The 23,785-nt window shown below is 37.8% G+C and overlaps 1 protein-coding gene across 2 annotated transcripts in view; it reads left to right on the plus strand.

Moving 5' to 3' along the window:
• The window catches only part of MET (MET proto-oncogene, receptor tyrosine kinase), a 126,121-nt gene that overhangs the window by 86,454 nt on the left and 15,882 nt on the right, over window positions 1-23,785 (plus strand). For both annotated transcript variants that reach the window (XM_082472252.1, XM_082472251.1), the window contains exons 9-17: window positions 655-816; window positions 1,582-1,681; window positions 5,178-5,396; window positions 12,648-12,794; window positions 14,866-15,022; window positions 15,220-15,360; window positions 18,420-18,650; window positions 20,575-20,655; window positions 23,354-23,535. In XM_082472252.1, the coding sequence (XP_082328378.1) occupies window positions 655-816; window positions 1,582-1,681; window positions 5,178-5,396; window positions 12,648-12,794; window positions 14,866-15,022; window positions 15,220-15,360; window positions 18,420-18,650; window positions 20,575-20,655; window positions 23,354-23,535 (1,420 nt within the window). The remainder of the gene's footprint in view (window positions 1-654; window positions 817-1,581; window positions 1,682-5,177; window positions 5,397-12,647; window positions 12,795-14,865; window positions 15,023-15,219; window positions 15,361-18,419; window positions 18,651-20,574; window positions 20,656-23,353; window positions 23,536-23,785) is intronic.

Below are 23,785 nucleotides of genomic sequence, written 5' to 3' on the forward strand. Positions count from 1 at the left end.
CATCAGTCAAGACGGATTAATATGTATACCTAACAAATCAAGAAAAGATTGTTCTTCTTTTGTGGCGAAAAATCAAGACGTTTATTATTTACTCTCCATCTTACAAAACTTTCTCCTTCCCAAATCCATCTACTCCTTTTTGCTGATTTTTCTACCCTTCCCTTATAGTTTATTAATTCCGCTTTTAAGCTTTGTCTTCCCATCCACCTTCTTTATTGTTATGTTTAATATCCCACCTATGCTATAAGCTGTGAGATTCTGGTAATTGACAATAAATTAAGATAAACATTTCCATCAAGATTTACAATTAGATCAAATCACTTTGGAGAGGTGAGAAGCATGAGGGAGAGTGGGTTAGGAAGTTACGTTTCTGCTTCTTAGATTTGGGAGAGCTCAGTTTAATCAAGTGCCAAAAGGATACTTTAAAATTGCTTAAAATCCCAAATATTTCTAAGTCAAGGATGGCCTAAGTTTGGGATCCAGTCAATTGTAAATTGACTACAATTTCTAGATTAGAAAGAGTTTTTTTCTAGACCACATCAGGAAATTCCCATTTAGGAGCCACTGACTGATACCCTTTTGATTTATGTATATAATTCTAATATATGTGTGTCTCTAATAGCAAAGGTCCATTTTCTTAATTTTTTTGTTCAGTGTTTCAGATAGTATTCTCGAATGTTATACCCCAGCCCAAAGCACTCCAACTGAGTTTCCTATTAAATTGAAAATTGACTTAGCCAACCGAGAGATGAACAGCTTCATTTACCGGGAAGACCCCATTGTCTATGAAATACATCCCACCAAATCTTTCGTTAGGTAAGTAAAAGCTTCTGATGGGTATAAGAAAATAATGAACGTGAGGATGACTGGCTGTCGAATAGTCGAAAGGAAGACAGTTTTATCTCTGGATTTGATACTGTTGCATTTTTTTTGAAGGCTACCTTTCCAATTCAGGAGTGAAAACTACATTCAGGCTCTGAGTGCAATTTGACTTTATCAGTGCTAGTTCATGCCATTTTATCCTATTCTAAATAGATTTCATTAAAACAGTTTAACTGGACATCATAGTATTGATATTTATGCACTTATATTATGTACATTTTAATTCTATACTAACCTTAGTGCCTAAAAGTGGAATCACCTTTTTCTCTTCATTCTTCAGTGTGTTTTTGCCCTGCCTACTTTACACACAGCTTTTCCCTATATCAGACTCCCTCTGAATCAATATTTCATTGGACCCAATTCAGTCTGCCTTGTTTCTGTTAATTCTATCAGTCTAGCAGCAACAGTTAAGTTCGTTTTTCCTTTGTATTTTTTTCAGACAGGAAAAAATATTTCTTTTGCATATTTTGTGAATAAAAAGACAAATGCATTTCTTCAGCTTATGAAATATGAATTTTTAAAACGCTTTCAAATTAAATAAGTTATGGCCAAAGAAAAACTACCACTGAACTTTGATTTGACTTTGGCTGTGGCTATAACTTTCAGTCACTACATGTGATTTAATTTAATTTCTCTCTTAAAATACTTGATAGAGAAAGAACCTCTCAATATTGCTGTTTTTCTATTTTATTTTGCCAGTGGTGGGAGCACAATAACAGGTGTTGGAAAAAACCTGAATTCAGTTAGTATCCTGAGGATGGTAATAAATGTGCACGAAGCGGGAAGGAACTTTACAGTGGTAAGTCCTCTGAGTGATAGTTGTGCTTAGAGCTCAGCATCTCTGCTTCTACCACCAGCTTTCAGGGTAGCAGAGACATTTCAGTTTTGCCTTTAATGTTTGCTAGTAATCTTCCTTGCAGCATAGGTCAAATAGTATTTTCTATTCACCAACTAAAATTATCTAGTCTCAGGCTAACATTATAAAACACACACACACACTCGTAATATTTAGACACAGATAATGATTATCAACTTGAGGCAGTGTTTTTTAAAGACAGTCAGTACAAGGGCAAACCACATCATTCCCTGTCTTAGTCAGTTCAGGCTGCTGTAACAAAAATACCATAGACTGGGTGGCTTACACAACAAACATTTATTTCTCACAGTTCTGAAGGCTGGTAAGTCCGAGACCAGGGTGCCAGCAGATCTGGCTGTCTGGGGAGGGCCTGCTTCCTGGTTTGCAGATGATTATCTTCTCATTGTATCCCCACATGGAGGTGAAAGAAAGAGGCAGCAAGATCTCTTGTGTCTCTTCTTATGACGGCACTAACTCCCATCATGAGAACTTCACTCTCATGACCTACTTACCTCCCAAAGGCCCCATCTCCAAATACCATCACACTGGGGATTAGGCTTCCAACATATGAATTTGGGGAGGATGCAATCATTCAGGCCATAGCATTTCCCTATCCCCCCTTTTTTAATACCCCGTAGAACATCAACCCTTTTGCTCTAATAAAACCCATGGGTAAAGCCTCTAATCTTGCCACAGCATCCTTGTCTTCCTAAGTGGTACAGTGTTTTCTTACACATCCCTGCTTCTTACCATTCCTCTTGTGCCTTGGTTAGCATCAAATAATGAGAAAGAGCATTAGAATATTTATGCCCTAGATTGTGTATGTTGTTTGGTATTTCTCCACCTTTTTTATTTTATTTGCAAGGTCAATCAGAATTTAACTGAATTCCTCCTTAAAAGTGATCGACCTATTTTGTGCTCTAACAATTTTGAGGCATCACATTAAAATGGTAGTTTTACTTCAGACCTTAGGAAGTTTGGAGTTATTTACAAAGATTTCATATTTTTGTTGTTTTTCTTTGATATAAAATATCCATAATCTAGTTGGACTTGTACATGCAACTTAGAATGAAAGTTCTAAGTGCCCCCTCTCAAGCAGGGGCTTGACTGGGGAGGCAATAGATTGAATTACAGCACTTCCTTTTAGATTCCCATCCAATATTTTGTGAAGGCTAAGGCCACAGTGTGCTTTAATTACAAAAACCAATTTGGGGCTAAAAATGTCAAGCCAAATCACCAAACAATAAGGTCATCTCAAATGAAATTTTTCTTGACCTTCTCAGTCAGCCACATTGCATCACCTCTAAAGAGTATTATTAGATTTTTATAATATTCCTGAGAGATTGTACTCCAGGGAGTCACCGTATGAAGTAGAGAGCTTTGAAACCAATCCCCGCACATGGCCACAAACAAAGTTAGGATACCGCCGCTATTAATTTAAAGGACATCGGTTCTCCACAGCCAGGCATAGCAATTTTTCATTAACCTATAAAAATAACAGTAACCCTCTTTGGTGTTGGCATGTGACTTTTTAAAGTAGAAATCTGAGAAATTATTAGTTTATCTAATTCACACCAAGACTGCGTTATTGAAATAATGGCTAAGTTTTCTTCCTTCTCCCTCACCAGCATTATGATGACATGTGGCATCATTCATTCATTTGTAATCAAATAGTTATTAAAACCTCCTAGATGTGCCAAGGAAGAGTCAAACAATGGTAGAAGATTTAAATCTTATCTGTTTACATATCTGGAAATGTAAACTTCTCTTATTTTAGCCACAAACATATTAGTACAATAGAACAATGCATTCAAATTGGACAGGAATGAAAAATTCAGTGGGTCTATTTGACTATTGTTTGTGAAAAACCTCTTAAAGAGACGTGTGTTCCTTCCATGTTCCCTGCTTCTTATAGAATTTGAAGCTGACCATGATGAATTGAACGCATTCATTATTTAGCAGAGAAAAACTCTTGGTCAGGTTTGACTTAGATATACCAATCCAGCAACAATAATTTTTAAGCCTAACGAACCCAAATATTTTAAAATAAAAATACTAATCACCTTCTTAACAAAATGCATATTAATTTGTTAATATGCATTATGTCCCAGAAGCCAGCAGTTTATTGTATAGTTTTCAAATTTCTTGTTATGTAGAGAATTACTGTAATAAGCAGTAAAATTGTTCATTTCCTTTATTTCAAGATGATAGAATAAATAGCTTTTAGCATTATAATATGTATTTGATACAAAACTAAGTAATATTTTATTCATATTATATCTATGTATCAGTTTTCTTTATCTGCTTATAGCACACATTTTTTAATGTAGGATAATTTTTTAAATTATTTTTAAAAGAAAATATCAAATATCCAATTTTGTTTGTGCTTTTTATGTATATCCTGAGTCCTTTTTGTATTGTGGGCATAAGTAATTGTTTTATCTCCAACTCTACTTGTCAAAGAAAAGGAAATCTGAGGGATGTTGTTGCTTGTTTGTCTTTTCCTTGGAGGAAAAAATGCAACCATTTAACCTTAAACGTGCCACTTTGTGTTGGTGGTTTAGTCTAAGCACAATCAAGAGGAAACCACATTTTCCAAACTTCTATAAATCAGAATTACAAAGGGGAAGATTTGAAATGAGAGATGGAAGGGCATGAAATAATAATAACAGAGCCTTTGTAAAATAGAGAGCATAGGAAAAGATTTTATCAGTAGAGAATACAAAGTGAGCAAGAAGCCGTCCAGTGTGGGAGTTATGTGAATTTTAGGGTCAGTGGCGTAGGATTTATGTTCCCTACTTTGCCACTCAGAGCTGTGTGACCTGGTCTGATGACATCAGCTCGAAAAGCTCAGTTTCTTCATCTGTAATTATGTGTGTAATCGTAGCACCTACCTCATAGGATTATTGTGAGAATTAAATGAGACCAACCTTGTACTAAAGTATTTTGCACAGGACCTGGCACTCAGTAATTGATAGCTTAAAACACACTCATAAGATGACCTGTATACACTACCAAATGTAAAATAGATAGCTTGTGGGAAGCTGCTGCATAGCACAGAGAGATCAGCTTGATGCTTTATGATCACCTAGAGGGGTGGGATAGGGAGGGTGGAAGGGAGGCTCAAAAGGGAGGGGATATAGGGATATATGTATACATATAGCTGATTCACTTTATTATAAAGCAGAAACTAACTCACCATTGTAGAGCAATTATACTCCAATAAAGATGTTAAAAAAAAAAAAAAGACCGTGTTGTTTAGAGAATCACATCTGTCATGTTTCCAGAAATGTGTTCTTCAACATTAGGAAGTTAAATGGAGATATTTTTCAAAATTGTACATTTTCAATTGATTGTCTGAAACAGTGAAATGTGAAAGTTGCTATTGATGTTGTCAAGCTATGTTCTGTTTACAGTGGATAATTGTGTCTTACTATAGGCATGTCAGCATCGCTCTAATTCAGAGATAATCTGCTGTACAACTCCTTCACTACAACAGCTGAACCTACAACTCCCCCTGAAAACCAAAGCCTTTTTCATGTTAGATGGGATCCATTCCAAATACTTTGATCTCATTTATGTACATAATCCTGTGTTTAAGCCTTTTGAAAAGCCAGTGATGATCTCAATAGGCAATGAAAATGTACTGGAAATCAAGGTAAGAAATGCTTAAAATCATCTCTTAAATCATCAACTTGCACCTAATTGACTTCATAGCTATGTGAATAAAATTGTTGTACTTGGTCATTATCTTCTACTACATCGGCAAATATCTAAGCTCTGAGAAACAAATCTTTTTGACATAAGACTAAAAGGTATGTATAATCATGAACTGCTTTTTAATGAAGCATTTAAAAACTCTTTCTTGTGTATATATTAAAAAGTAAATGTGAGACACAAATCCATTAAAGTTGCCTATGATGTATTATTCTGCCAATGTTATATATTTCCCTGGACACCTAAATGTGCTCATTATAAGATAAAAGGTAAGAGTCATGAAAGTAAACGCATCAATTGTAGTTCTGTACTTCCTTCTAATTTGGAATTTTGTATCTGGGTGTGGTTATCTCTAAGCTGATTTATAAATGGAGCTGGATTTCCTCTACCTCAGAAATATATTAGCCTCTAAATATAATTTGATTGGACAATAACAAATCATCTTTTCTAACCCAGCCTGTTGCAAACAAAGAATACTAAAACCCAGAGAGGTTAAGTGGTTTGACAAGTGATCAAATCGTGGCAGAACAAAGACTAGAATACAACTCTTTTATGTTGCTTCAGTCACTTTTACTTCAGATAGTAATAAAAGAGGCAAAATGATCAAAACTTTAATTATCTGTAGCCCCAGTCTCTAGAAACAACAAAATATTTATCCTTCAACATAATGTTTTAGGCATGCAGAATTTTCCCCCTGAAAGATAGCCTGAATGCAAATATGAACAAACACAAAGTAATATGATAGTCCTTGTTTTGATGTAATATAAATTCCCAAAGATCATCCCCATCTAAGTAAGAATATGTTTCTACTAAAATTTTTCTGCTTTTTCAACAAGATTTTATCTACAGCCAAACCCATGCACACGTTCATACTCATACAAGTTTACTAACCTCGCAATTATGTTTTGTGCAATAATTAAGCAAGCCCAGCATGAAATTAAATGGAAGCCTGCTTCAACGAACAGCATGTTTACCATAGCAGAGTTCTTTCATCTGCTTCTTTAATTAGTTTTAGAAAGGGAGAAAGAGCTTTTATCACTTCTTTTTTTTTTTCAATAAAATTAATCTAGTGTGACCTTTTGCTTTCAACAATTACTGTGTTTGCCATTTGAAAGATACCATTTGGTTTTTCTTGATGAAAACAAAGGTTTATTTGCAAATATTTTTACACCCAGATAAACTCTATTTTTCTGTTCCTGTATTTATGATGGAAGGATTAGAGAAGAATGGTTCTTTATCTACCCTTTCAAGCAGTCTTATATGGAGGAGAAAACTCCTTTTTCTGTAAATTACATACCCATTATTCAATGTCCTACAAAATTGTTGGACCAAGAAAAGTATGATTTGACATCATCCTCAGCCTTTCAATGCTGTTCCCAACCTGGCCCAAGAGGCCTCTGGAAACAGACACAAGAGACTTTCTTTTCTTGCCTATATACGGAATGACTCTTTTCTCTAATAAGGGTCTAGCACCTGTCATGTCACAGAGTGGCAATCTGGGGAAAAAAGGAACAGTTTGGGGGGACTATTTTGGTGTCATGGTTCAGTCTTCTCCCATATTCCATTTTACGTATGTGTAAGAGGAAATCTAGTATAAGAGAATCTTTGTGTGACAGCGATTTAACCCTTTATCAAATTCTAAAGTTGATCACATTAAAACCTCTGCCTCTCTGAGGGCAGAAACAAAGAAAAATAAAGCAAGAGAAAAGAAAAAGCCTCTTCTGGACAAGCAGTGAACTGTTTTTTGTCAAAAGAAAGGGGTGCCATTTTATTTCATGTTGTGCTTGTTCAATTACCGTTCAAAACACGAATGTGAACTATGTTTGTGTTCCATCAGTGAAAGCACTATGGAGAGAATTGTGTTTAGAGTGAGATTTGCTTCTTGTTGCCAGGAAGAGTTCGTGCTCCTCAAGCAGACATGCATACAAGAATTCCTTGGCTAAAAAGAGACTGTGATAGTTTCCAGCCCTAGTTGTGAGAATTGGCTTAGTCAATAGTTGGTGTAATGATTACACCATGGCCAAGAGGGTCAGCCAAGTTTGGATCAAGAGAACATAATAGAGATCAGGGATCAGTCATTCCTCAGGACTAATCAGAAACCCCATTAATGTGAGAGGTAGTTTATATCCAAGGCTTAGGCACCAGCTGTGGACAGTGGTCATCAGAAGTAGACATCTCGGGACTTCCTTGGTGGCACAGTGGTTAAGAATCCGCCTGCCAATGCATAGGACACGAGTTCGAGCCCTGGTCCGGGAAGATCCCACATTCCACGGAGCAATTAAGCCTGTGCACCACAACTACTGAGGCTGCGCTCTAGAGCCCGCGAGCCACAACTACTGAAGCCCCTGCGCCTAGAGCCCATGCTCCACAACAAGAGAAGCCCACGCACCACAACGAAGAGTAGCCCTCTCTCACCGCAACTAGAGAAAAGCCTGTGCACAGCAACGAAGACCCAATGCCGCCAAAAACAAAAAATAAACAAACAAATTTATGGAAAAAAAAAGAAGTAGACATCTCTTTAGGAGTACACATTAAGGTACGGTGTTCATGTCAACAACAGCTCACATTTGTGTGGAATTTTAGTTAACACAGTACTTTGACATATGTTGTTTCATTTGAGACTCAGGTGGACTTGTGAGGTTGGGAGGTCAGTGATGATTATCCCCATTTATAGATAAGTAAACAGAGGTTTAGAAAGATTAGGTAATTTGTTTTGGGTCATCTAGGGAGCAAACAGCATAACCAGGGCTCACACTCAAATTTCTTGATTCCAAATTTGGTCTTCCTTTCCACTACATTACAAAGGCTTTCATATTAACTTTCATTTCATGTATACCGAAATACCTTTCATAATAGAGAAATTTTCTATCATACAGTACATGGATAGCTATACAATCCTTTAAGTGAAATAGCTCTAAACTCTTTAAAAATATCTAAAAGTCAATTCTGTTGAAAGAAACCCTGAATTTTTTCCTAATTATCTTATATGACTTTTTGTTCATGATCATATTTTATGGAAAGTAGAGAAGCACAGTATTTAATGCTGGAACTATGACTGCCTGACACTGCCCTGGGGCTTCATCTTATTCTGGAGCATATAGATATACATGGTAATAGAGATGCTTCAGAAGTCCAGTTTGGAGAAGTTGGCTAAAACAGGAAAAGCAGCAGGAAGATCATCTAAGTCAGGGAACAGGGACTCAGGCTATGATACTAGGAGCTTAAGATCAAAGGTTGAGAGCTCAGTTAGAGGCCTGTGTCAGTGTCTGGGCATCAGAAGGATCTAGAAGGGAGAGTAGTTCTGAGCTAACTCAGTCTACCTGCTTCCCAGAGCCAGCTAGAGTTTTGTCTTCCTCCCACTTCTGACTAATATACCTGCAATTATAGGCCCAAACCCATTCACAACCACCGTGAGGCCAGTTCTGTCTCTAGACAGGGTAGAAATGAAGGGCTCTTTTCTTAGAGATCATTTGGCCCAATGTCAAGACCTATTCTTATTGATGGTGCTCATAAACTAGTACAGTTGACCCTTGAACAACACAGGTTTGAACTGCGCAGGTCCACTATACATGGATTTTTTTCAATAAATACATACTATAGTCCTATGTGATCCATGGTTGGTTGAATCTGTGGTTACAGAACCTCAGATACAGAGGGCTGACTGTGAAGTTATACGTGGATTTTCAACTGCACGGGTGTCAGTGCCCCTAACCCCCCACGTTATTCAGGGGTCAACTGTATTTCCCTGTGCTACACACTTTAATATGCATTCTGTGGGGGAAAAAACCCATATTCCAGGGCACATAGAGAGCACCTGTGGTATCCCAGTGCCCCAAGTAGCCAATGAAGAAACCGGTTTAATTTTGGTTCATCCAGCTTTTCTCAAAAGACCTGGGAACTTTCTTCCCCAAATACCTGTTAATGTCCTGTGGACTTAGTTTTGAAGCTTTCTGTGCTGGTTCTTTGGCCTAGTTCTCAAGCTGAGGGGGCTCATATCCTCTGGATAAAATGTAACTGTCCCTTCACCACCACCCCACCTCACTGATTTTCTATTGCCCGCCTCCCTGGACCGTGGCCTGGCTGAGTCCTGCTACCATCCCCTCCATGGCCTTAACCGACTTTCCCAGACTCAACATTGTGGCCCCCTGGAGGCATGAAAACTTGCAAGACCCCGCCTGTTATGATGCTATTTTTCAAATCCTACCCACTTCCACTCCTATCTGCTCTGCTCTGTAACCAGCTTCAGACATGGGTTCCCAGGCCTGAGTCCTAGATAGAAACATGTCATACCTGGCCAGAGTTCAGTGGAAAGGGATAAGGGACATCCTGATATGACAGAGGAGTAACAGTTTTTCACTTTAGAAATATATTCATTTAAACATTACAGTGAGAGGAAGAAACTCTTACTCATCTTTATATTCCAGAGTTTTGTCTAACACACAGTAGTAGATGGTAAGTAGATTTGTATTAAATGGAATTGATTTGCCTCATGACCAAGTCCCTTCTTGAACCTTAGTTCTCAATGTGTAAAGCAGGAATGACCATAATACCTACCTCAGGGAAGTGTCTTTGCAGGATAAAATGAGATAATTATAACTCTAAATTGCTCTATGGGTGTAAGGGATTAAAGGCCAGAAAGCTCCTTTTATTTTGCTTTATTTAAAAACCTATGTATTACTGTTTTAATGACTGAAGAACTAATCCAATTTTGTAAATATGTTCTACTATTTAATAATAGCTAATATCAAATAATAAAAAGTAAATAAAAAATTTCTAAACATAAACATTTTTTTCCACAGCTCGATAAAGCTATGTTTATTTTAAATGACGAAAACCAGCCTATACCTTTTTTTTTCCTGATTCAGTCCCCTCTGTTATATAGTAGTGGGCTTCCAGTATCAGTTTTTTGATATCTTGGATTGTAAACTTTTAAAATAATCACTATACAGGGCTTCCCTGGTGGCGCAGTGGTTAAGAATCCGCCTGCCAAGGCAGGGGACACGGGTTCGAGCCCTGGACCGGGAAGATCCCACAGGCCGCGGAGCAACAAAGCCCATGCGCCACAACTACCGAAGCCCGCGTGCCTAGAGCCCGTGCTCCACAACAAGAGGAGCCACCGCAATGAGAAGCACACGCACCGCAACGAAGAGTAGCCGCCGCTCGCTGCGACTAGAGAAAGCCCTCGCACAGCAACGAAGACCCGACGCAAACAAAAATAAATAAAATAAATAAATTTTTAAAAAATAAAATAAAATAATCACTATACATATAAAGCTGATATTAATTTCTTATGTAAGTCACTAATTATTATGCGTTTCTTAGTAGGCACAAATGAAAAGCGGTTTCGTTGTTCAGCTTTGTGACCTGTTTTTGTTTTAGAGAAGGTTTTATGCAACATCCTAGGCAACCCTGAGCCTAAAAGGAGTATTGGAAATGTAAATGCAATATGTTCATCCCTTCCCCCAGCCTTCATCATTATCTAAGCAAGCAAGACACATTTTAGTCATTCCCTCATAAATCAAGCCCTCCAGCTCTTTAATCTCTTTCCTTTGTCATTCCCTGAATTTCCTCCAATATGTGAGCCAGTGCCTCAGCCCTCCTCAGTCCTAACCAACAAGTTGTCATTTGAAGCTCCAAGGTGACTTATTAGATTTATGTGCTTCTACGTTGACTTGCCCTGTGGGGCTGACCTGGTTCAATGGAGTACACATACTGCCTCTAGAAATATCGTAAGGATAGAGTTTGTCTATATCCATTTTTTTTAACTCCAAATTCATGTTAGAAAGAAATATTTTCTTCCAGCTTCTTTTCCGAGAATAATATTTGACCTAGCAATCTATCGAGATCCATATGAGACAATGTGTGTAAAACTAGTTTGCCAAGTATTAAAGGTCATGTAAAACAAAGTGGGAAACAAAGTAGCAGTACTGTAGTTGTTACTGGCTGCTCTTTGTCCCTAAGAAAAATGCTAATATGTTTTGATATCTCTCTCTCCTCAAAATAATAACTTTTTAATAAATATCCAGACTTGGACTTCCCTGGTGGTGCAGTGGCTAAGAATCCGCCTGTCAATGCAGGGGACGCAGGTTCAGGCCCTGGTCCGAGAAGATCCCACATGCCGTGGAGCAACTAAGCCCGTGTGCCACAAGTACAGAGCCTGCGCTCTAGAAGCCGCGAGCCACAGCTACTGAAGACCGTTCTCCTAGAGCCCGTGCTCTGCAACAAGAGAAGCCACCGCAGTGAGAAGCCCGCGCACCGCAACAAAGAGTAGCCCCACTCGCCGCAACTAGAGAAAGCCCACGTGCAGCAACGAAGACCCAACGCAGCCAAAAAATAAATAATAAAAATAAACTAAATAAATTTTTTAAATAATAAATAAATAGCCATACTCATTAAGCTTCATATGAGAAATTGTACCACTTCTTTCCCAAGGCTAATTATTGGTTTCTTCAACAAAACAGTGATATTTTGAATGCCTAATGGTGACTTCAATTAACTAAATATGTCAAATTGAACAATGTTTTTAAAGCCCTCATGTAACTATATAATTGTTCAAAATAATGTAATCATGCTCTCAAATCATAATGAGGGTCACACGGAATCTTATAGGAATTTCTTTTAAAATGGATTCATTTTTGTATAGGATTCAACTATGCAAGAAGGATGAAAAGAAACTGCCCAACTCAAATACAAAAGAAATACATTGACATAGATCCATTACATCAAAATCTTTGGAAATGAGACCCAGGCATCAGTATTTTATATAAAGTCCTCAGTGTGATTCTAAAACTAAAGCCAAAGCTGAGTATCCCTGCATTAGGCAGCTCGACAACTGAATCTCCAAATTGTTTCCCTTTTGCCAACCATTAATACCCCCTGAAAACATTAGTAAGGTGATTATGAATAAGACATCATTGGACATAAGGGTGTGAACCAAGAATCTCTATCCTTTTCTCTAAAATACAATTTGATGGAAAAGCTGGATGCTATGATTCCTGACTAATTAGTACCCTGAAATGGTCATGCTGTCTTTCAACCATCCAAATCCCCATCAAAATGAGTGTCAGAAAATCATGTGCCTTGGTAAACAACATGGCCTGTGTTTGCAGTATATTTATATTCCTTCACAATTGTTTGCATTCCTGCAAAACTGTGAAGTGTTAACAAGCTCCTTTTTCTTTTTTTCTTCCAGGGAAACGATATTGACCCTGAAGCAGTTAAAGGTGAAGTGTTAAAAGTTGGAAATAAGAGCTGTGAGAATATACACTCACATTCTGAAGCCGTTTTATGTACGGTCCCCAATGACCTGCTGAAATTGAACAGCGAACTAAACATAGAGGTGGGATTCCTGCTTTCCTCTCATGATGTAAATAAAGATGCCAGCGTAATTATGTCACTTGCAGGCTTGAAATAAATCATTAAAGCTCATGTGTCTGTTGGCTTTAGCTCATCAGCTCAGTCTTGGTTCTTAGTTGTTATTTTAGAAATAGTGAGGTTTTTGTTGCACTGTCTCCTTCCCAAGCTTCAAAGGGTAGATCTCAAAAGTCCTTGCTGGCCACGCTCCTCTCCATCATGCCATGTTCTTGCCGAAATTTTCTGTAATTCTCAGGAGGGATAAGGACACATTCAATAGGGCCCTTTCCCCACCTCTCACCACTCCAGGAGGCCAGAGCCAACACACTACTGCCCGCTACAGTGATCTCAAATGCAGAGACCCATAAGTAAAAGAATATGTATGCACTGGATGAAGTAAAATAAGAATTAAACTATTTTACAGTAACTTCTTTCATGTAAACAGCTAAATCAGATAACTGGGAACCAGAGTGAGTGATTTTTTTTTTTTCATTCTTGTTTTTTAACAGCTTTATTGAGATTAATTCACATACCATACAGTTTATACATTTAAAGTATACAGTTCAATGGTTTTAGGTATATTACATTATTAATTTTTTTAATTATGGTAAAATACATATAAAATTTGCCATTTTAATCATTTTTTAGTGTACAATTCAGTGGCATTAATTACATTCACAGTGTTGTGCAACCGTCACCACTATCGAATTCCAAAACTTTTTCATCACCCTAAACAGAATCTCTGGAACCATTCAATAGTACTGTCACAATCCCTCCTCTTCCCCAGCCCCTGGTAACCTCTAATCTACTTTCTGTCTTTATGAATTTGCCTACTCTAGACATTTCATGTAAGTGAAATCATATAATATTTGTCCTTTTGTGTCTGGGCTTATTCTACTTAGCAAGTTTTCAAGGTTGATCCATGTTGTAGCATGTGTCAGAACTTCATTCCTTTTTAAGGCTGAATAATATTCCACTGTATAGATACACCACATAAGGCTGAATAATATTCCACTGTATAGATATACCACATTTTGTTTATCCAGGAATGTGTGATTTTTAAAGGGTTCCTGAAGTTTTCCAAAAAGTTATGAAATGGGAATGATTTAAAAATCAAAGAAGGCTGAATCATGAGATCAGAGTTTGGAATTAAAAGGACCAGAAATCCTAAAAATCATACCATGTCAGAGCTGGAAGGAACGTCAAAGACTTCTTCTATGTATCAAAACTGAAATAAAAATATTCTGAGACTTTATTATCCCATCATAATAATAATATGATTACTACTTATGGGGAGTCTCCTGTGCCCTCTACCCTACCCTCCAGGACAGAATTAATGTCCTGTTGTCTCTTTTTCTTACTATATGTTCATACTTCTACAGTACATATCATAGTGTACTATAATCATTTATTTTTTTTTTTTTTTTTTTTTTAGAAATTCACGTTCTTTTTTATTTATTTATTTATGACTGTGTTGAGTTTTCGTTTCTGTGCGAGGGCTTTCTCTAGTTGCGGCAAGTGGGGACCACTCTTCATCGCGGTGCGCGGGCCTCTCACCATCGCGGCCTCTCTTGTTGCGGAGCACAGGCTCCAGACGCGCAGGCTCAGCAATTGTGGCTCACGGGCCCAGTTGCTCCGTGGCATGTGGGATATTCCCAGACCAGGGCTCGAACCCGTGTCCCCTGCATTGGCAGGCAGATTCTCAACCACTGCGCCACCAGGGAAGCCCCATATAATCATTTATTTTTGTGTTTGTCTCCCTTTCATACTTCAGTTCCTCAAGGTCAGAGACTGATTTTTATCTTTTTACCCCCTAATACCTAGTTCTAAGTACAAACAGCTATGCATAATGTAAGTACTTAAGTGATTAGTAGCCCCTAATTATTTGAACACTGAACCAGAATTGAGGAATGCCTTAATACTCTGAAGGCAATTATGCCACTTCTAGAACGGTAATAACCAGGTAGTATTTTGAGCCCAGGGAGACTGTGATTCAACTGTGTAGTGTATTTTGTATCTATCATGGCTAAATTCTGACTTTTATTTGTCATTTTTAGTGGAAGCAAGCAATTTCTTCAACCGTCCTTGGAAAAGTGATAGTTCAACCAGATCAGAATTTCACAGGACTGATTGTTGGTGTTGTCTCAATATCAATAATACTCTTATTATTACTTGGGCTGTTCCTGTGGCTGAAAAAGAGAAAGCAAATTAAAGGTGCATTTTTTGTTTATTGTTTGTTTTAAAGGAGTTGCCTTAAGAATACAGTCGTTGCAGTTTAAAATTGTCATAGATTCATGTGTGCGGTCTTATGCAATCCATAAAACCCATGAGTTCTGGTCACTGGGTCAGAGACTACTGGGACCCATGATAGCCAAGTCTTTAACGAGCTCTTTCTCTCTTTCTGTTTTAAGATCTGGGCAGTGAATTAGTTCGCTATGATGCAAGGGTACACACTCCTCATTTGGATCGGCTTGTAAGTGCCCGAAGTGTAAGCCCAACTACAGAAATGGTTTCAAATGAATCTGTAGACTACAGAGCTACTTTTCCAGAAGGTATACTTCAGTTTATTGTTCTGAGAAATACCTATACCTATACCTCAGTGGGTTGTGGCATTGTTGTTTACTTTTGGTTTTGCCTTTATATTTTTATAAAAATATAAAAGAAGTATTCACCTCTTCGTTGGCCAAAGAAGTATTTAATTTGACACAGAGTTACACGGCTCTTATTTTTAAATGAACTCATTTACATATTATATGAGATTTTTAGAGTCTTTAAGCTCTGTTCTCACAAAAAGGTTCATTTTAAAATCATTTGAGCAAAGATAAGGTGTTTATCATCTGAGTGCAATGCTAAGAAATTGTGAAGCTCTCTTTAACAACCCAGGAAGAGTTAAGATAGGAAACTTATATTTATTAAAATAGAGGTTGGTACAGCTACATTTTTTTACCTGTTGATCCTCAAACATTTAAATTATACTTTTAGCCCTCCTTTGAAGGATTCTCAATGAACTGTTAGTACTCAGCCTTTTACCCACAGCATCCCAGGACTTGAATATATTTTGAGTCTTACCCAATAAAAACCTTCAATTATGCTATTTAAAAGGGAGGGTTAACATCATCTGTTTTGTAAAACATTAGACCTAATAATTGTCAGATTAGCCAGAGCATTTCACATTGTTTTATTTAAAATCTCCTGGTAAAAGCAAAATGTCTGTATTGTATCTGCTCCATTATCTTTAGAAGTTACAGGACGTGAGTCAAGTACAAGCATTTCCCTGGTTGAGTATTTACCACTGGATAAATAAAATGAGTCACAGACAGTTGAGGATACTGCAAAACTTAGAAGTTGCTCATCAAAACAAGTACAAGAGCAATGAGGCACTTAACATTTTAACTTTCAACACTTACTGCCTCTTACTTTTTCAAGTTTATGTTAGTTCTATAGGGATGTTCTATAGACACTGTTAATATTGTCTTTTCCCACATGACTCCCTTTATTTTTAAGAATCCAAGCCCTTAACAACATGGACAAATCAAATCCAGTTTATAGTTTTGAAATTTAGATCTGTTTATTATTTTATATTCACATTTAATGGCTCTAATTTGAGATCATTAAAATTCACAAGTAATTTTTTTTTTTTTTACAAGTAATTTTTTTAAAGAAGCATATTTAATCTTCCTTCAACCTCATTACTCACCAGGCCTCTGTCATCATTGCTAAGAAACTTGAGTTTCATTCTCTTTCCTACATTGAACCTACTCCTTGGAGACATGGAAAAATAAAATAGGCAAAAGAAAGTTATCCAGAGAGAAGAATGAGGAAATGCACAGCCAGCACCTAATAAAGAGGCACCTACAGAGCTTCTCTCTCTGTGTTCGGTGGGGACAGCACCCTTATCAGTCTTTCATGCAGACCTAGAATTCTCTGTGTGTCAGACCAGAAACACACACTGATGGTTTAAATTGGTTTGTGTGCGTGTTTGAACTTAGCCCAAAGGTCAGTACAATTTCTATGCCAGAGGATTTTTTCCTGTGCCTCATCAAGGATTTCCCTTAATCTCTGAAAATTTAGAACCCTGATCTCTAGGTGCAAAGGTTTGAGAAGTGAAGGCAAAGGAACTGAGTTTAGAGAGGTTCATCTGCATTTCTATCCCCTAGGAAAGGTTTGGAAACCCTGACTCTGGAATTAAAGGAACAGACACCCAGCTAGGCTCCTTCATTCCCTTACCCATCCAACATCTCAAGCACTCCCCTGATGTTCTACATCCTTTTAAGGTTGCATCTGTCTCATTTCCAGCTGGTGATTACTATAACTACAGGTGGTCCCAAAGCTCTCCTGGAACCACTGTTGAAATTTACTGCTCTGGACAAATTGATGTATTAACCAAACTGTCCAATGTAGCAGATACTAAACATGTTCAAGTGGGCTTAGGAATAGTTAGGGTACCATCAACTTTCTTTTTAATGACCCTCTCTTAAGTTCTGATTTTCCTGCTCCTTTGCAAACAAACAATATTTTCTTTTGGTGCTAATGGGGACCCCCTCATAAGCCTCTCCCCTCTCCCTGTGTTATATACTAATACATTTCAATACCCAGCCTAGTTTGTCTTCAAGTCAGTTGCTGCCAGTATGATGCCCTCTCCTTGACCTGTATGCATTCCCACTGGAAAGGGCTAAGCAACTGGTGGCTTTTTTGCCTTATCTGGCATTAAGAAATGTATTCTCAGCCCCATAATTCCCTACCCCTGAAATGGAAAAGTTTCACCTAGAAAAAAGGAACCTTGCTTGAGGCTCTTACAGTTTTGGTTATAAAGATCAACTTACAAGGAATGCTGATCTGATCCCTTTCCAAGTGTCCTCAACTAAGCAATGAGAATGGCACACTAACCCAATTCTAATTTGCTTTCTCTAAAGAGTGATAACACTAGATCTGCTGCCATCACCACAGTATGGAGAAATTACCACGAATGTGAAAAGCTTTCAGTTCTGAAATTTTAGCCATTGCATATTTCTAGTCGTTTGTGTGTATGTGTGTGTATTTATATAGAGAGATATAGATATATAATATTTCACTTTACATATTTTTCATTGACCAGGAATCCACATAGGTTTTGAGCAATACTGATTCATTCCATTGATAAACACTAGTCTCTCAAAAGGCATCTTTTTTCATTTTCTTATAGTTGAGTTGGATTTTTGTGGGAGCCAGGCAGTTGCTTGACTACTTTTGCTGCTTTGCATTCTTAAGAATATAGTATATTAAAAAACAAAGCTCAAGCTTGGCTTTTTGCTATACATAAAAAGAGAAATGTCTAAGGAAATGAAGAGGGAAAACAAGCTTTCAAAGTTACTGCTTAATATACTTACAAGAGAATCAATAAATTTTTTTTAAACACACACACGCATACCTGTATCTTTTCCCAATTTATCATTTTATTAAACCAATTCCTTTGTAAGGGGTTTTCCTAGCCTCATTCAATGGTACAACCATCATTTCTTTGAATTTAAATTTAAAATTTGGTTTTGTTATTAATTCAATTTGCTGCCCCTGTTGCAGTCCCCACTAAGTGAGGTTTCACTATTGTTTCTAATAATTTTGCTTTATCTTGCAGACCAGTTTCCTAACTCATCTCAGAATGGGTCATGCAGACAAGTGCAGTATCCTCTGACAGACCTATCCCCCATCCTAACTAGTGGGGACTCTGATATATCCAGTCCATTACTGCAAAATGCTGTCCACATTGACCTCAGTGCTCTAAATCCAGAGCTGGTCCAGGCAGTTCAGCATGTAGTGATTGGGCCAAGCAGCCTGATTGTGCATTTCAATGAAGTCATAGGAAGAGGTAAGTATTTCCACTCAGCTTTTTGTTAAACACGATTTTCCAGTAAGCATTTTATCTTCTGCCTTTGCAGATTAGGAATTAGACAATGGTGAAAGCAACTGACAGAGCAGTGATAACAAGTGCACTTGATTTCTGCTCTGCAGACATACAGCCCTGCAAATCACATCCATGGGGATTTGCCCCTGTGCATGGAGACAACTTGATAATCTCCCAAACGTATTAGAAATAAATCACATTCCTTCCTCACCCTTTTCATAATGACAACTATAATTTCTTGAAACGTGCCTTTTACTGCCTTCTAAAAATCATTCTGTTACGTTCCAATATTTTTACTCGTATCTCCTTCCAGTCTTTCTCTACCCTGAGAATAGTGACTAACTCTATGAAGTCCTGGTTTATAGCAGTTTGTATACTGCTGGACAGCATCAGAAGACAGGGAATTTATAGCCTTCCCTTGATCTGAAGCAACATACATCATCTCTCCAATGCACTCCAATTTCTTTATACAAAGAGGAATGAATATTTGTAATAAGCCAGCCAGAGCAGCAATAACAGCTAGCGTATACAGTCTTTGAGGAAATATTGAGCAGGAAAAGAAACCAACCGGAAGCCAGGAAATGAACTCCACTCTTCCCTTTTTTTCTAAAAAGCTTTTACCTTTAATACTGAATGGCCTCTGATCCCTCTTTATTCAGTATGTGCTGCAAGAGGTAGCACAGACATCAGCCAGCATGATGCAGAAGAAGCTGATGGGACAATTTGCCTTTTGTGTTCACGAGGCCTTCCCATTTTCCTGTGAAAGCATCAACACATTCCTCTATCACATACTCCAGATTTTAATCCTTAGCATGCTCCCCTTCCCAAACAGCAGCTTCGCTGTTAACAAACGTGTTTCACATCAGAGTAATACATAGTTCTTTTACCAGCCTATAAATCCCAGTAATTGTACCAGTTTTGGAGTGTGTGGCTTCACTAATTATGTTCTAATTCTACATATTGTAAAATTAGTATTTTATCATGAAAGGTGCTAAAACTGGCAATTATCTCTCTTATAAAGTAATAATCATGAATGATTCTATAAATATTAACTATTATTTATTTATATGCTTTCCCCAGTAGAACGTGAGCCCTCAAGAGCATTTATTTAGTCACGTTTGCATTACAGGAGAGTAGACTAATGCCCAACACTCACATGCTAGACACTCAGGGGGTCTTGGCCAGCTGGACAACTTAATTAATGACTTACACAGCTATCAGACATTTGGCACCTCTGGGGAAAATTACTGCCACTGGATGAAAGGCTACCATTGGGAAAGTGATGTGGCTAAAACCAGAGAACTAGATGAAATGACTCAGAGTGAATTTGCTTCATTTGGGCGATTGCCTTTCAGTTTCTGCCAACCTGGATTGCATACTAACCGGTGACTAAAGGGGGAAATCCTTATTCTATAATGCTAATCTTATTTCTAATGGTGGCATTTTTATTTCATTTCAGTTTATTGGAATATAGGGAGCTTATTTTATTGTATTTCTTTATGTGGGTAAAACTTTATTTTCATATTTAAAAGATGTTACTTGATCCTTAAAAATAATGTTTCTTTTACGAGGCAGATGTTACTTCTGTTTTCAGTGGTTCCATTGTGGTTGAATATTTTATTATGTTAACCTTTAATAACAGTTACATCACCTAAATATTTACCATGTATTAAATAATCATATTGCTTGTATCTTTGGGTGAAATATATTACATATACATATTTCACAAACACACACAAATAGTGGTATTGTTAATCAAAAGCATAAGAAACAATGCACTTTTTTCCTTGTAGGAAAAAAAGAGAAATGAAGATCATGAAGAGCTTAATAAATAATATTGCACAATTAAAAGTAATGTGGCACTAACCAAGTTCCCTCTTTCATGTAGGACATTTTGGGTGTGTATATCATGGGACTTTGTTGGACAATGATGATAAGAAAATTCACTGTGCTGTGAAATCCTTGAATAGTAAGTTATATTTTATTTAACAGTGGGGTACACTTTTGTGGTTTGCAAACTAATAAATAGTTCATAATAAAATGTTGATTTACACTTTCCCTTGTGGAAAAATCAGCAACTGCTGGAATTATGGATCTAATCCTGAAAATTTGTTTGATCTAAATTCTTATTGATGGGACTTCCCTGGTGGCGCAGTGGTTAGGAATCTGCCTGCCAATGCAGGGGACATGGGTTCAAGCCCTGGTCCGGGAAGATCCCACATGCCGCGGAGCAACTAGGCCCGTGTGCCACAACTACTGAGACTGCGCTCTAGAGCCTGCAGCCACAACTACTGAGCCCGCATGCCACAGCTACTGAAGCCCACACACCTAGAGCCCGTGCTCTGCAACAAGAGAAGCCACTGCAATGAGAAGCCTGCACACCGCAATGAAGAGCAGTCCCCACTGGCCACAACTAGAGAAAGCCCACGCGCAGCAACGAAGACCCAACGCAGCCAAAAATTAAAAATATATATATATATAAATAAATTTATTTTTTAAAATTCTTATTGAAATATTTCCTCAGAAATTATCCCTCAGAGCCCTCATAAGTAAGAATGAAGGAGAAATGAGGTTCTTTGATGAGCCCAAGTATCATTTAAATATGTTTGGCTTATAATATTTGTTTTGCAAGTGATATTTATGGAAACTATGAGAAGCATGTTGGCACATACAGTAATAATGACTCATTTTACCCAGAGACATTACTATAATTATTTTTTAACCATGACTTCCATCAAAAAGATAAAAAATGAAATAAGAAAACAGGAAAAAAATATGCCAGCAGAAAATTGAAAAATTGTAAATGTGGTAATATCTCGTTTATCCACATTTTTGGTGAATGAGGTATTCCACATAAATGAACTTCCTTAACAAGTGATACTTACCCTCTTTTAGTGCTAGACATATATTTTTTAATATTATCTGCTATTGAGAAAATCTTTTTAAAATGGAATGCATACTCTTTTTAAGAAGCAGGGAATGCTGGAGTTACTCAGTTTTCCTGGGTCTCTCCCATGTATGCATGTTATTAAACTTTGCTTAAAAAAAAGAGAAAAGAAACACGGAATGCTTCCAAACATAAACTAAGACTTTATTAACGACCCAGAGCCATAATTATGGCATAAATTACTATCTTGTACAACCCAATGTACTCCTCATACTAGAGCTTTCCTGGCTTCACCTTTGCTGACAGGTCTCACATGTCAAGTCAGTGTGCTTGCCTTTTCTACCCCCATTTCTAAATTTCTGCTCATAGTTTGAGGCAGCCTGAAAAAATGTTAACAAGATATATTACAGATTTATATTGGAATTAATAAGCTTTCAATGCACACGTGAAAGGTTCTCCTACAAGGTACATTATTGCCAGAAATATTTCAGCTTTTTTAAACATAAATCTCCACGCTGAGCTGTGTTCTGTATGGTTCATTTTGTTGAAAGTCTAACCACAAGGTAATTAAAGGGACAGTTTATATGAAATCTAACTACAAACTGTGATGGATTAAGTATAATTGTCAATAAGTTTGCCTCACTAAAGAGCACCACTGCCAGTTGTACTCAGAACAGTCCTAATGCCAAGAAATCTTTCTCTGTCCCTGGTGTGTGCTGATCTCTATTTGGTCCAGATGGACTTCCAGGTCTTGGAATGCATTGCATTTGTAGAAGAATATCATCACTGACACTGATACTAATCAGATTAATAAATTATAGGTTGTTAACTCTTTATTAGTGCTGACTATTGTCAGGCCCTCGGGATCTCTATCTGGAAATGATTAGAAACTATTATAACAAAATAGTCTGCTTAGATACCGTAGACAACGTTTGGTCTTCAAATCCTCCTACTCCAGGGATTGGAAAACTATGGCCTGCTGCCTGTTTTCATAAATAAAGTTTATTGAGACTCAGCCACTATTGTCTGTGGCTGCTTTTGCACTGCAATGGCAAGAGTTGAGTATTTGCAACAGAGACCATAAGGCTTACAAAGCCAAAAATATTTACTCTCTGGCCCTTTACAGAAAAGTTTGCCAACCCCTGCCCTAGACAATCACCACAGAAATGGACTGGCCTGCTTCCCTCTCCTTTTTCTGTAAGAGACAAACTATGGTTCTGCGTGAGACGAACAGATTGCTAGACTCTTACAAAAACGGGTGCAGGTGGTGACTTAAAGGTGTAGCACAGGGACTTCCCTGGTGGTGCAGTGGTTAAGAATCCACCTGCCAACGCAGGGGACACAGGTTTGAGCCCTGGTCCGGGAAGATCCCACATGCCGTGGAGCAACTAAGCCCGTGCGCCACAACTACTGAGCCCACATGCCACAACTACTGAAGCCCGAACACCTAGAGCCCATGCTCCACAACAAGCGAAGTCACCGCAATGAGAAGGCTGTGCACCGCAATGAAGAGCAGCCCCTCCTCGCCAAAACTAGAGAAAGCCCATGCGCATCAATGAAGACGCAATGCAGCCAAAAATAAAATTAAAAAAAAAAAAAAAAGTGTAGCACAGGTGACATCATTCACTCAGAAGTATTGTAAAGAAACACTCTGATGATAAGGCATCAGGGCAAGATGTAGCCCAATGGTTTTACATTCCATTGCTCTCCCTCTCTGAACTTGACAAAGTAATCGTTGTCCCTGTAATGAAGTTAATGTCTCCACTGCTGGCTTTCTCAGGAATCACTGACATAGGAGAAGTTTCCCAATTTCTGACCGAGGGAATCATCATGAAAGATTTTAGTCATCCCAATGTTCTCTCGCTCTTGGGAATCTGCCTTCGAAGTGAGGGGTCTCCACTGGTGGTCCTACCGTACATGAAACATGGGGATCTTCGAAATTTCATTAGAAATGAGACTCACGTAAGTATATTACCAAACTTACTAACTCATGAACTAGCTGTAAGCCAGCGAGCCTTCCAAAATGTGCCTGTTTTGAACCTTTTTAAAAGCTTTTGGCCAAAGAAGCACATATAAAATGTTGGCACCATTCAAATGGACAGAGGCCAATTCAATTCGCTGGTTCCTCAAAATCCTCTATCCTAGTAGGAAGATAGTGATACTTAGAAGGGTCTCCTGGGGGCAGTGATTCTTACCTGCACTGCAGCATGCT

This window comes from Balaenoptera physalus (genome assembly GCF_965194825.1).
Source record: "Balaenoptera physalus genome assembly, chromosome: 8".
NCBI lineage: Eukaryota > Metazoa > Chordata > Mammalia > Artiodactyla > Balaenopteridae > Balaenoptera > Balaenoptera physalus.